Source organism: Hyperolius riggenbachi, chromosome 9 (genome assembly GCF_040937935.1).
Source record: "Hyperolius riggenbachi isolate aHypRig1 chromosome 9, aHypRig1.pri, whole genome shotgun sequence".
NCBI lineage: Eukaryota > Metazoa > Chordata > Amphibia > Anura > Hyperoliidae > Hyperolius > Hyperolius riggenbachi.
The window spans coordinates 43,009,133-43,024,508 of NC_090654.1; the positions used below are offsets into that span (position 1 = coordinate 43,009,133).

General features: G+C 47.7%; 1 protein-coding gene across 4 annotated transcripts in view; it reads left to right on the forward strand.

Annotated features, from left to right (window-relative positions):
* IL17RC (interleukin 17 receptor C) overlaps positions 1–15,376 on the forward strand; it is a 141,971-nt gene that overhangs the window by 108,144 nt on the left and 18,451 nt on the right. For all 4 annotated transcript variants that reach the window (XM_068251499.1, XM_068251500.1, XM_068251501.1 and 1 more), the window contains exons 13-15: positions 4,400–4,448; positions 9,252–9,364; positions 11,103–11,171. In XM_068251499.1, coding sequence (XP_068107600.1) covers positions 4,400–4,448; positions 9,252–9,364; positions 11,103–11,171 — 231 coding nt within the window. The remainder of the gene's footprint in view (positions 1–4,399; positions 4,449–9,251; positions 9,365–11,102; positions 11,172–15,376) is intronic.

The window sequence follows — 15,376 nt, forward strand, 5'->3', positions numbered from 1 at the left end:
TCACTACAGCTCCTCTTTAAAGGAAACCAGAGATATACAAAATTAAAAGATGTATACATACCTGGGGCTTCCTCCAGCCCCATGCACACGGATCTATTCCCCACGCCACTGTCAGGAGATGAGAAAAATTGCATGCTCATTGCATATGCAATTACCGTACTTCAGTGATCAATATATCTATAAACATAAGAAGGTCCACAGAAAACTCCATGCGGGTCCAATGTACAAAGTTTTTATTACAGAGGAACTGTAATGAAAATAACACAATTAATAAAATTGTTTTATTTCTAAATACAACTAGCTGATTGCCCGGCGTTGTATTTTGGTGTTGGCTCCTCCCACTTTTTCTAACTCTAACACAAAATTAGTCAATGACCTAGTTTGTGAGCTTTGTGGTCTTTGGCATCAATAATTTGCATTGAAATGAAACAAATCTGATTGGCTGTGGCTCCACCCCCTTTTCTGAATTTGAACGCCAGTCATCCAATGACCAACTGTACCAGGTACAGGTGATTAACCTCTTGACGACCAGCTAACGCCGATTGGCGTAAACTGGTCGTCTGCGGGTTACCATGGAAATGGCCGCTCGAGCGGCCTTTCCATGTCAGTTCACGGAGAGTGTCTCCGTGAACAGCCGGAGAGCCGCCGATCGCGGCTCGCCGGCAAAATGTAAACACACGGGGAAGAAATCCCCGCTGTTTACATCATACGGCCGGGGATCGCCGGCATATGATAGGCTGAAGCCTATCCTTCAATGCGCAGGACGGATATCCGTCCTGCGCAGCTTAGAGGGGAAGGGAGAGGGACGGACCGCCGAGAACGCTGCGAGGGGGGCTTTGAAGAGCCTCCCCGCAAAGCGCAGCAAGCCGGCGGCGATCAGACCCCCCCAGGAGGACATCCCCCTAGTGGGGGAAAAAGGAGGTAAGTCTGATCGCCCTGGCTCTATCCCGATCTGTGCTGCGGGCTGGAGAGCCCACGCAGCACAGATCATAGGAAAATCCACTGGTCGTCAAGTGGTTAACAGTGCAAGAATGGCAGCAATTGAATATTCCCCTTGAAAATCAATAAATGAATTTGGATTGGCTTTTGAAGACTCTACCCTATTTTATGAATATTGATCCCAGTCACCCAGTGACCAACTGTGCAAAGTTTGAGAACCCTGCCATTAACGATGTAAGAATGGTTGCAGTTTAAGTTTTTCAGTGAAATTTGTATTTGTCTCCGCCCACTTTTTGGTTCTGAGGATAAAAGTAACCTATATGTTCTTCCAGGTAGTGTACTATGTGATCGAGTAACAAACATCGTCAGGATTTGCTCATTGTAAAATATTTCCTCTCCCTGATTTACATTCTGAAAATTATAACAGGCAGTAACATCTTTAGTCCTGTCAGGTGCAGCTCTGCGGAATGTTTGTTTTGGGGGATTCTGAAGTCAGTGGAAATAATTCCTGGTCTCCCAGAATACTCTGGGGTAGAATTCAGCATAGCTAAAAATCTTAGACTAAGCATTAGTGTGAGGGTGGGGGCCACACACCAATATACAGCAACAGATAGCTATAGGAAGTGCTTCTGATGCAGAAATCAGGAAAATTACCATAAAAGTGGGTATCCTGAATAATTGACTGCATTCTACTGTATGTCACTACAGGGCCTCTTTATTTGGAATACTAAATATAAAAGAACCTAACACCTGCTTCACCATGCAATACGATAAAATCAGACCAAAATATATTACATAGTGAATGCATATATTATTATTTAGTATGTATACAGCGCCAACATCTTCCGCAGCGCTGTACAGAGTACTATTGTCACTAACTGTCCCTCAGAGAGAGTCACATTCTAATCCCTACCATAGTCTTATGTCTATATGTCGTGTAGTGTACCGTATGTATTGTAGTCTAGGGCCAATTTAGGGGGAAGCCAATCAACTTATCTGTAGGTTTTTGGGATGTGGGAGGAAATCGGAATGCCCAGAGGAAGCCCACGCAGACACGGGGAGAACATAAAAACTTTGTGCAGATAGTGCCCTGGTTGGGATTCGAACCAGGGACGCAGCGCTGCAAGGCAAGTGTGCTAATGCTACGCAACCGTGCTGCCCTATATCAGAGAAACCCCAGGTTCACACATTATATGGGCCTGATTCACAAAGCGGTGCAAAGTGTTTGCACACGAGTGAAAACCCCTTTATCACGCCTAAACTCAGTTTAGGCATGATAAGAAGAAACTCGCGCGAATTTTCCGCGCGCAGAGGCTTGCGCGCGCTGGCGCGCGCGCAGCACCCGGCGCTTCGCGCGAAGCTCCCATTAAGCCCTATGGGACTTTGCGCGCACACGTACGCGCGGTAGCTTCGCGCGAGTTAGAGCACAAAGCGGTGATAACTTTGCTAGTGCAAAGGTTATCATGCCTAAAGTCTTTTAGGCGTGATAACTGAGTTATCACCGCTTTGTGAATCAGGCCCTATGCCTCTGTGCTGCAAGCCATGCCTATAAATTAACTATTGCTGCCACTACATCCTGTGCGTGTTCAGTCGCACGTAATAGTCAGCAAGAGATGGGACAGGCGCAAGAGCAAAAGGGCATCAGAACACCTGAATATAGATAAATATCCTTCCCTGCACTAACCTAGGGCTGAGCTGTAGAAGGGATGTACAATCTGGTGCTCCTACTGACAATGCAGCATCCTCCAAATACCAGCTTCATAGTGTAGCCGCTACATTATTATTAATTTATAAAGTGCCAATGTATTCCATGGCGGAGCAGTGCTTTTCAGCGCTGCTAGATTTGGGCGCAGGCGGCGCCTCCATAGACTTCAATAGGAATCGCTCCTATTGAAGCGCTCAGTGAGTAACGTCGGCTCCATCAAAAGACGGAGCCGAGGTTGCTTAAAAACATAATAATTCGGCCTCCAGCAATCGCTGAAAGCCGAATTATTTCATTCTCCCACTATCCATGGCGGCCTGGAGGGGGAATAGTAATTAAATCGGCCCGGACTTGTGCAGAAGCAGGATCAGCTGTATACTGCTGTATCCTGCGCCCAAGTCTACCGGCGCCGATTTCAAATGTACTCTTCCATGGTGCTGTAAGTAAGAAACAAACATGGAGTACATAATACTACATACAGATGATGACTATGATGATGTTATCTATTGAGTCGTAGCCAACTCTTGGTGATTCTCTGGATTAGCTCTCTCCATGCTGTCCGATCTTGTACCATTTCCGCCAGTTGCCTTGAACCTGAACTGAAAATAAAAAGCCAAAATAACCATACACAGGCCATACTTACCTCCTGTGTAGTCTACTACTCAATCTCTTTCTCCTCTCCTGTGTCCCATTTGTCCACTGTGATGAATAGAATTCTCCATCCTCCATTTCAAAAATGGCCATTACCCCATAACAGCTTCCTGGTCAGCACACTGTTAAACTGTAATATCACCCACTTGAGCCATAGGGAAACATGGACATTACTTTGCACATTTAGTTGTAACTGACAGCTGCTGATATATAACGGACAGCAACTGGCATATTTCAGTTCTGACAAAATATTGTCAGAACTGGAAGGGATCACTGTAAGAAGAAAATGGTGAGCTTCTGAGAGGAACTGACTGAGAGGTTAGTATGTAATATTCATTTGCAGCTACGTCATGTGTTTATTTTAAATAATTTTTACTCGCTTCAGGTTCCCTTTAAGCACAATCCTGTGTCGACTTCGATGGTGTTAAGCCAATGCGTTCTCTGGTGGCCTTGTCGCCTTTTGCCACTGATCAGTCCTAGCATTAGGTCTTTCTCTAAGGAATTTCATCACATCACATGACAGAAATATGTGAGCTGAGTCTGGTGATCTTGGCTTCCAGTGACATGTCTGGTCTTATACGTTTCAATACTGCTTTGTTCGTCATCCTTGCTTTCCATGAAATGCGACGCATCTGTCGCCAGCACCACAACTCGAAGGAGCCGATCTTTCTTCTATCTGCTTTTCTTAGGGTCTAACTTTTGCAGCCATACATGGTTATGTGGAACAAAATGGCATGAACCAGTCTACATTTGGTTGTAATGCTATTGTCTTTGCTTTTCAATACTTGGTTCATGCTTACCATTGCATTTCTGCCGAAGGTTATCCGTTTTGTTTCATGACTACAATCACCATTTCAATTGATCTGAGACACTCAATCTTTTCATTGTCAGCTGCTATCTTGATATTGCTGTCATCTACTGTTGTCATGATCTCGGTCTTTTTGATATTCTGGAGGAGGCTGAACTTTGCACTGTCATCTTTGATTCGATTAATCAGATAATGGTATACACCAATAAACAAAATACAGAATTGGCAATCACAGTGACAAAAGTAACACGAAAATGTATAATTACAGTTTTAACATTTTATGTTTTATTTCTATACAGGCTTCAGTTAAAGGCAGAGTCCTGCATACGGAATGTTTAAATGTCAAGGGTAAGTCGTGTCATATTTTATATTTCTAGATAGCATACTCTCAGGGACGGATCAAGACCAAGTTGCGCCTGGGGCAAGGTCAGGTTTTGGCGCCTAAAGGTCAGGTTTTGGCGCCTAAACTGCCATTCATTTTGCCGCCTTTTTAAGAATTCAACAAACTGCGCCTGGGGCAAGATACCCGCTTGCCCCTCACCTAGATTCGTCCCTGCATACTCTGAGTTTTCGAAGCAGGCAATTTTCGCGCCTGCTAGCACCAGAAGTTTGCTCACCGCCATAGTCGCCTATTGAAAGATTGGCATTGAGAGGTTATTTGGGCTATTTATGGGGCACCATGGGTGACTAAATTATGCTTCAATACCGATATTTCCGAATGCACCTATGGCGACGCCAGATAAATAAATTTTTTCTTTCTTTGCATTATACGTCGGGGGGAGGGTTCTATGTGAGAGTAGGGTTAGGTTTAGCCAGAGTAAAATATCAGTATTTAATACCGATATTTTACTATGGGGATAACTGGGCAGGCAAATTTTTATGCGCCTTTTTTTGATGTACGCTTGAGTTTTGGCTTCATTTGGTCTACAACAGTGGTCCTCAAACTGCGGCCCGAATGTGGCCCCCGAGGCTTTATCACTGGCCGCCAAACACATGGGGCTTGATTCACAAAATGGTGCTAACTGCTAGCACGCTGTGAAAAGTGCTTTGCGCCAAATTTTGCGTGCTAACGGTTATCGTATGCAAAAAATTTGCGTTCGCGCGTTAATGCAAATTTTTCACGCGTTAACAGTTGCTTTCGTGCGATAAATTTGCGTTATCGCGCAAACACGAATTTTCGCACGTGATAACTGTTTTTCACACGAAACCCGTTTTTTCACGCAAAAATGCGCTGAAATGTGTGAAAAGCCGTGCTAACAGCCATGCTAACAGTTAGCACCGTTTTGTGAATCAAGCCCCTAATGTATAACTTATAGATGTGGCCCACTGCACCTTTACAAATCAGCGGCACACATATAGAATAGCAGTGCTGGCACCACCCATCCACATACTGTAGAAGCCAGCGGGCAGTCATTCCCTGGCATCCAATTCTGCATCAGATGACACGCCTGTCCAACTGGACGGCAGGTTGTCACCTGGGTATGCCTCACTGTCCGGTACACAAAGATGTTCTTCGGGCGCCGCATGACTGAACGGCTGCTGCTGGGAGTTCTCCGGGCAAGATTGGGGGGAATCAATACCTAGATTCAATGTAATGTTTTTCAACATCATGTTATCATGATACATTATGTATGTTCCGGCCCCCCAGCAGTCTGAAGTATTTTGACTTGGCCTTTGACCAAAAAAGTTTGGGGACCCCTGGTCTACAAGGTCCTGGACACACTGTCAGGATGCTCCACAACACAGCTGGATACCCTCTATTGCAGCGATGACCCCCTTCAACTACATACATTGGGCTGTTAAATTGTAGCGCCGCCACTGGCCGGGAAGGGGGCGGGGGGGTCGGAGGTACGGGGGTCAGTGGACGGAGCAAAATGACAAGCTGGGGTCGGGGAGCAGCATGAGAGGCTGGGTTCGGGAGGGGGGTGGACGGAGCAAAATGACAGGCTGGGTTCTGGAGAGGGGATCGGGGAGCAGCATGAGAGGCACTGTTGGGAAAATACCTCATTGTTTACCGAGCATGTTTTCCCCCTGTGTCGGTAATTTAACGAAGATAAACAACAGGCGGGAAAATGTACCAGAATTCACAAAAAATAAAATAAAAAAAATAACGAATGAGGTATTTTCCCGACAATGCTTTCTTCACCTCGCACAGCTACCAGAATTGAGCCCAATGGGCTCAATTCTGGTAGCTATGTGAGGTAAATATTTTTTTGTAGGTAAAATACCTCATGAGGTATTTTCCTCTTCTTTTATCAATTCTGAAAGATTTTTCTCTATTTCAAAACATGTGGTAAATGCATAGTGAGGTAAAACATGAGGTATTTCAGTGGCAAGCCTGCAGCAAATAAGTAATGTCTGTAATTGTCTTCCATAAGTTAGGATAGTCTTTGGAAGATTTTTTTTTTGTTGTTTTTTTTTTTTTGGTTTTGAGGGAAGGTATATTTGATTATGTAGCAACCTATGAAAAGTAAATTTATAGGCATCCATTATATAAGAAAAAAAAATCCAGCTCATTTACCTTTAGAGGCTGGGGGTCGGAGGGGGGGAGGGGTCGGATCACTTTTAGAGGCTGTGGGAGGGGTCATCACTTTTAGAGACTGGGGGTGTGAGTACTTTTACTTTTTACATGCTGGGGGTCTGGAAGGGGGGTGCACCACTTTTACTTTTAGAGGCTGCTGGGGGGGAGGGGCTCGAGCACTTTTAACCGGAGGGGGGGGGGGAATCGGTGTTTGCCGCAGTTTTACTTAAATTTTTTAAAAATAAAGGCTGTGGTTTGGAGGATTTTTACTTTTTTTTTCCAACCAGAGGTTGGGGAATGGCAATGTTGAGGGGGGACGCGGCAGATGAAGGATTGTGCAGGGTTTGGAGCACTTTTTCTTTTTTAAAACAAAATGGAAGCTGGGGAGGGGATTCGTTGGTCAGATCACTTTTACTTATTTCAGTAAAATTTGGGGGCCCTGAACACAGAACAAGCTGAAAAGGCTCCATGTTATGTGACAGATATCACAATTCTATCACAACACTGCATTTATCATGTGGTAGAGGTAGGTCTAATTATGTGAGGTAAAAGACGTGCAAACACGCACCTTATTTCACTTCAGAATTCAAGTGTGAGGTATTTCACTACTAAATACCACACATTTTTAGTAGTTTACCACATGAATTACCTCATGAAATTACATGAGGTAAAACTTTACTTAAACTACCAGAATTCAAAAGTTGATTTCCCTCATGAGGTAAACCCAATTCCATGAGGTCATTATTTACTAAACGCTACCAGAATTGAGCCCAATGAGTGGTACAGAGCTGCGGAGCATACAGAAATGCATGCAGCAGTGCATTATGGGTACACCGTCCTGTGCAGAGCAGAAGTATGCCCACCAAATTATGATACAGTAGAAGCTCGTTATAGTAAACTCTGAGGCCCCGTTCACATCTAAACGTGAAAAATGGAAGGTTTTGCGCGAGTGATTTTACCGCGATTAGCGTGGTAAAAATCACTGGATACTTCCGCGTATTGAGAGCAATCCCAGTCAGCGCTTTATAAGCACTGTACCGCGATCGTTCCAGAATCGCCCCGAAAATGCTGCAGGTAACACGTTTGTGGTTGGCACACTGCTATAGGGTAACAAAGCACTAGCGCTTTAGCCGGAATTGCCCGCTAATCACTTAAGTGTGACTGGGCCCTGATATGGTAAACCTCTGGCTATAGTAAACTCAATCATCAGGTCCTGGCCAAGCACCTGTATAAATATACAATGTATGACCAATTCTGATATAGTAAGATACTTGGCCAGGTCCCTTGAGGTTTACTATAAAGGGATTCTACTGTAACGGTATTAAAGTAACCCTGAAGGGAAAAAGGTGCCCCGAAGGGGTACTTATCTAGGGAGGGAGAGGGAACGCTCTGGGTCCTCCAGAAGCTTTCCCTGTCCTCCGTCATCGGCTCATTCTAGCACCGCCTTCTCCCCAAAACAGCTGGTCTACGGCTTCCTCCTGTTCAGTAGCATGGACCGGATCAGTCCCAGAGGGTCCAGGCTACTTCCAGGCGCAGTGCGGCCGCAATTTTTGGGGGACTCAGTGCTGGAATGACCTGGCAGAGGAGAACGGGGGAAGACTCTCCAGGGATCCAGAGGTTTCCCTCTCCCGAGGTAAGTATCTAAATATATGGATTGCAAACCTCACAGGTTTGCTTTCATAGAAGATGAAGAGCCAACAGTTTGAAAAGCAGACCAGTGGCTTAGCAATATGGGGTGTAGAGGCGTCCGCCTCGGGGCCCTTGAGCCAGAGGAGCCCTTCAGTATCAGCTCTCTATTGGTCCTGTGCTGGTAATGTAAAACGTGCACTGGGGCCCATAGCTCCTTAGCTATGCCACTGAAGCAGACTGATGCATCTGTTCATGCTGTATGCCCCCTGCCCATCTGTCCTTGTTATATGCCACATGTCAATCTGTCCATATTGTATGCCCCCTGTCAATCTGTTCATGTTGTATGCCCCCGGTCCATCTGTGCATGTTGTATGCCCCCGGTCCATCTGTGCATGTTGTATGCCCCCAGTCCATCTGTGCATGTTGTATGTCCCCAGTCCATCTGTGCATGTTGTATGCCCCCTGCCCATCTGTCCATGTTCCGTGCCCTCTGCCCATCTGTCCATGTTGTAAGCCCTCTGTCCATTTTGTATGCCCCCTGCCCATCTGTGCATGTTGTATGCCCCCAGTCCAATTGTATGCCTCTTGTTCATCTGTTCGTGTTGTATGCCCCCTGTCCATGTTGTATGCCCCAGTCCATCTGTCCATGTTGTATGCCCTCTGTCCATGTTGTATGCCCCCTGCCCATCTGTCCATGTTGTATGCCCCCTGTCCATCTGTCCATGTTGTGTGCCCCCTGCCCATCTGTCCATGTTGTGTGCCCTCTGCCCATCTGTCCATGTTGTATGCCCCCTGCCCATCTGTCCATGTTGTATGCCCCCTGCCCATCTGTCCATGTTGTATGCCCCCTGTCCATCTGTCCATGTTGTGTGCCCCCTGCCCATCTGTCCATGTTGTGTGCCCTTTGCCCATCTGTCCATGTTGTATGCCCTCTGTCCATTTTGTATGCCCCCTGCCCATCTGTCCATGTTGTATGCTAACCCCTCTGTCTTGTCTTGCAGCCAGCCGTGAGTTTAGGAATGAGGTGATAGTTGTGTCTGAGGGTCAACGTGGAAACATCTCAGTCTGCATGGTGGAGGACGGAGGCTGCAGAACATTGTCCACAGCGCAGCAGGTTAGGCCAGAGAAATTGCTGTTAGCTGGGATTTTACTTCTAACACCCCCCATTTTATTGTTCATCATGTTGCAGTGTCTATTGGGCTTGTTTCCTTGTACTGTGGGGGGCTGCTTTGCAAACTGAGGTCAAATGCACCCTGGTTCGTGTCACTGTGTGAGTGAAGGTGGAACAGCAGCGAAAATACAGGCATAATGGTTCACTGGTCACGTTAACGTTAATCACCAGCTTCCGATCAGCGTTGTGTTTGGTGGATGCTGCCTAAAATGTTTTTAGGCCATCTCAAGGGCGCCCATGGTCATTTCCCTATGATAAATTAACATACAAGACACCATGAAACTGCTGGTCTAACATTACAGTGGAACTTCAGTCTAACCCAGCTATTTGGTAAAGAATGGCCCGGCATTTAGCTTTTTATTCCAGCCCACCAATGTGCCTTCCTGCCTCCCTCCTCAATCTTTCTCTCTCCCTTCCTCTCTATGCAGAGTTGCAAGCGGAGGTCACTCTCTGCTTCCAGCGCCGATCTCCCTATTGCAGCGTGACCAGCCTCCCATCTCCATGACTATTATTATTATTTATTATTATTATTTAGTATTTATATAGCGCCGACATATTACGCAGATTAGACTACAGCGCATCTCATCATGTGACGCACCGCTGTGACCATAGAGAGGACATTGGTCTTGTGGCAGAAGGTAGATCAGTGCCAGAAGCTGAGAGCGGGGGAGTAACCTCATTAATTTGCTTCCTCGCAATTCTACATAGAGAGGGAGGGAGAGGCACATCCTGGGGGCACAATAATGGGGGCACACCTGGCTACCTAAACCGGGGAACAGGAATTCCTATTACTAGGGGCACACCTGGCCATCTATACTGAGAAGGGGGCTGCTTAATACTAGGAGCACTCCCATCTACCTATACTGTGGAGGGAGGCTACTTAATACTGGGTGCACACCTGGCTTCCTTTATTGGAGATGGGGGCTACCTAATACTGGAGGCACACCTGGCTACCTATACTGGGGAATGGGGCTACTTAATACTGTGGCATGACTAGCTACCTATTCTGGGTGGGGGGGCGCTGCCTAATACTGGGGGTACACATAACTATACTGGGGAGGGGGGCTACCTAATACTAGGGGCATTCCTGGCTACCTATACTGGGGAGGGGAATTGCTTAATTCTGCAGACACATGTGGCTTCCTTTATTGCGGAAGGGGGTAACCCAATACTGGCGGCACTCCTGGCTACCTATACTGGGGAGGGGGATTGCTTAATACCGTGGGAACACCTGGCTTCCTTTATTGGGGAGGGTGCTACTTAATACTGGGGGCACATGTGGCTACCTATACTGGGGAATGGGATAATTTAATACTGGGGCCACATCTGACTACCTATTCTGGGGTTAGGGGGCTCATCAGCTATTTGAATTGGGGGCCAAAGACTAGAAGCGCATTTGACTACCAGTACTTAGGGGGGCACACTGGCTACCTATATTAGCCTGACCCCCCTAGCCAAATTTAAGAACCTTTTTTGGCCCATGAGCCTAATAGTTTGCCCCCAATCTCCCCCCCCCCCCTCCCAACCTAACAGAGGAAAGTGAGCATACTAGGTCCTCTTCTCTGCAGCTCATGCACCGTTCTGCTCTCTGCAACCTCAGGAAAGAAGCAATGCATGTAGGGAAGGCTGTAGCACCTAAAGCTTTGGACAGTCACAGACTAAATCCCCTTTTTATTTGCAGATGGAAAGAGAAGCCACATTCCTGGAGCAGAAGATAGTGGATGATGTGCGGGATGATCAGTGTGTAAAGGTGGGTCCAGAACAAGGAAGACAGATGCTCTGATCAACATTATTATTATAACACGCAGGCAAATGGCCTAGGGCACCAGGAAGCAAGGGGGGGGGGCTGGAACATTCTAACAGTCAAGCTGCCAAATGTGAACTGCAGCAATCGGGTAAGTGTCTGAGGATGAAGGGGCAGCAAACATGAGCAGTTTATAATACACAAATGCTTAAATCTGCGCTGATAATACAATATACGGGGTTTCACTGGTGGTGCGCTGCTCTACATACAAATAAATTCCAATATTCAACCAATAGCTGCGCACTTAGATACTGTTATGCTAGTGTCTCTCTCTCTCATGCAGGTCAGTCCCACAAAACAAGATAGTGTAGAGTCCTTCCTAAATGACATCCAGGTTGCAGTGACCAATTCTTTCGGAAAATCACCTCCACCACACCCCAAGCAGTGGGAACTCACCGCATACAAATGACCCTCTATTAGATGGGTCTCCAGCGCTTATGGGGTCATCTGGCCTCCCCCTGCCACACGGCCAGCAGATGTGGAAACAACACAGGGGGACACGTAAGGCGTCAGAGGGAGGCCAAAAAACCAGCGCAGCCAAGCCGACTCGGCGGCCCACAATTGGGGTAGAGCCCATGAAAACTCTGTGCTTTAAACAAGGGACACGTTTGTAAATTTGCATTTCTTTTAAAATTAAAGTGGTTTTACAATTTTACGCTATGGTAGCTCTGGTTATGTTTTCTTGAGGTGTATTGATACTGCAGCAGAGTGACAACTGTGGAGGAGATTCCTTGAATGGCAGGGGGCGGCCAGATGACCCCATAAGCGCTGGAGACCCATCTAATAGAGGGTAATTTGTATGGGGTGAGTTTCCACTGCTTGGGGTGTGGTGGGAGGTGATTTTCCGAAAGAATTGGTCACTGCAACCTGGATGTCATTTAGGAAGGACTCTACACTATCTTGTTTTGTAGGACTGACCTGCATGAGAGAGAGAGAGAGACACTAGCATAACAGTATCTAAGTGCGCAGCTATTGGTTGAATAATGAGCAGTTTATTGTCTGTGACCTGAACTCATCATCATCAGCCGCACCTCGAGTCCAACTCCGCCCTCCACCCAGCTCCAACCTATCAGAGCATAAAGCATCGACTTGGCCCATAAATGTAATAAAAATTATAACCAATGCTTGCTTACACTTTAGGCCCCGTTTACACTTAATCAGTTGGTATGTGTTAGTGGCGTTGGTACGCGTTTTTTCCATAGCAGTGCATTGGGAAGAAGATTTCAGTTAAAACGTGTTAAGTGTAAACAGTGCCATAGGAAAACTTGGGCATTACTTTTAAAATCAGTTTTCTTTCCGTTTTAACTGAGAGCCACTGATTAAGTGTAAAAGGGCCCTTACTGCAAAGGAAAGTGGAGCATAAGAGATGCAAACGCTGGCTCCCCCAGACACAGAGTGGCAATAATATCTGCTGAGCAGATGCACAGTAGGGGCTCTCTGCTCGGGCTCGGGTGGAAATAGCTGAACCTGATCGGGTCCACTCTACTGTGCTGGTGTATACGCCTCATGCCTGTGCAATAGAGCAGACCCAATCAGGCTAGGCTATTTCCACCGGAGCCCGAGCAGAGAGACGCTACTGCGCATGTGTGCACACTGACAAGCGTCCGACAAGGAGATCCTCGGGGGCCCTGCGCTGGATCCCCTTTACTGAGGGGGAATCCTCATTCGTATCCAGAGGCTCCCCCTCCTGAGGTAAGTACAGATTCTCTTTACAGGACACCTGAAGTGAGAGGGATATGGGGGCTGTCCTATTTCCTTTTAAGCAATACCAGTTGCCTGGCTGTCCTGCTGATCCTCTGCCTCAAATACTTTTAGCCATGGACCCTGAACAAGCGTGCAGATCAGGTGTTTCTTAGGGAAGTCAGATTTAGCTGCATCCTTCTTTCAGGTGTGTGATTCAGACACTACTGCAGCCAAAGAGACCAGCAGGACTGCCTCACAACTGGTATTGTTTAACTGCGCGAGGACCACAGGCTCAGACCCCCTAGTGACCAGGCCATTTTTTTTTACAATTCAGGACACTGTAGCTTTAACAGTATGCTGCACAGCCATACAACTTAGAACAAAAATGAATCTTGCCACCAACAGAGCAGTCAGTGAGATCGTCTCTCATAGGCATCAACCTATGAGAGCGATCACTTTTTGAGCCTTTCCTGGGGACCACTCAGTGACAGGGCTGTCCCCTGTACAGTGCTGCACTAGATCGTAGCGCTGTACAACCGTAAGAAACATTTTTTTTTTACATTTGTAACAAACAGCCTGCTAGCCACGATCGCAAGCTAGCGGGCTGATGTCAGAGCTCAGCTCCGTCACTCAACAGGAATGTGTGCGCGATCCCAGATAATCTCCGCCCCCAGGACTTGATGCCAATCGGCATTAGACGGTCCTAGGGGAGCCACCTTCCCGACGCCTGACGGCGTTAGGCGGTTGGGAAGGGGTTAAAAGCAAACAAACTATGGCAACCTCCATATACTTGTTGCTTCAGGTTCCTTTTTAAAGGATATCAGAACTGACATATGACATGAGATGGACATGTGTATGTACAGTGCCTAGCACCAGTGGCGTTCCTACCGTCAAGCGGCAGGGGCGGCCCGCACCGGGTGTCTTGATGCTTAGGGGGTGACACCCGGAGTCCTGTGTTGCCGCCCCTGCCGCCAGTGCACATGTTGTGCAAATTTGGGATTTTACACCCCCCCGTGGCCGTCCCCGCTGACAACCTATGTGTGTCGCCCCCCCCCCGGGGCCTTCCCCGGTGACAGGCAGGACTCAGGAGCAGCCCAGCTTCAGACCTCCGACCAGCCGGCGACCAGTATGCGGGCGCTAGGACCCAGCGGACACCGCACTGATATGCGGAAGTGACATCACTTCCGCATATACGGCGTGGTGTTCACTGAGTTCGGTGCGCCCGCATACTAGAGATGGGAAGTTCGGATCTTTTCAATGATCCGGATGATTCGAATCGGATCATTGAAAAGATCCGGATCTTTGATCCGAATCTCGGATCATTTTACTACGGAAGCATTCGGGGTGAGATGACTAGCAGGACAGGACTTTCCCTGCTGTGGACAGGAGAAGGGGAGGGGGGTGGACACACAGAGAGAAGGGGAGAAGATGGACAGAGGGCAGGGAGTGGACAGAGAAGGGAGGAGGGACGAGCAGAGAGCAGAAATGTTTGTGCACACAATACCCACATGCTGCAATCATATGCTTTACATGTATTTCACCTATATGCTCATCTGTGTACTTTCCATGCAAACGTCACACAGTGAAGGAAAGCATTCCCAGAAGATAAGTGCAGCTGTTTAGTGCCGAGTGCAGGAGGATCATATTACGCTGCAATCACAGTGCCTGCAAAGTTACTGAGCTGTGCTGAGCCAAAAGCTTCCAATGCGATCACTGTGCACAACTACGGAACAGACAGCCTATAATGGGCAGCACATTGCAGCCAGTATGTGTGCTCTACACATATCTGGCAGTGGCACCCATGTCCCCTCTCTCTTATCCACCTGCTGTCCCGGCAAGGCTGCCTCCCATCCAACAGAGCGATCCATCTCAGCTCTGCTTCCAGTACCCCGCTGCCCGCTGAGAGGGGGCGTGTCGCTTCTGGCCCCGCCCCTTTTGCGATCCGAATCACTCATTTTGATGATTCGGATGATCGACTCATTAAATAGATTCGGATCAAAGATCCGAATCGTTCATGATCCGGACAACACTACCGCATACTGGTCGCCGGCTGATACTGAGGTCTGAAGCTGGGCTGCTCCTGCCTGTCACCGGGGAAGGCCTGTGAGGTGAGGGGGGGGGGGGGGGGGGGGTAGGTTGTCAGCGGGGACGGCCACGGGGGGTGTAAAATCCCAAATTTGCACAACGAGTGAAGGGCACCTGTCACTATCTAACCTGGGGGGGATCCCTATTACTATCTAACCTAGGGGGTCCCTGTCACTAACTGGGGGTCGCTGTCACTATCTTACCTGGGGCAGTGGGGGGTCCCTGTCACTATCTAACCTGGGGTGTCCCTGTCACTATCTAACCTGGGGGGTCCCTGTCACTAACCTGGGGGTCGCTGTCACTATCTAACCTGGGGGGGTCCCTGTCACTCTCTAACCTGGGGGGGTCCCTGTCACTATCTAACCTGGGGGGGTCCCAGTCAC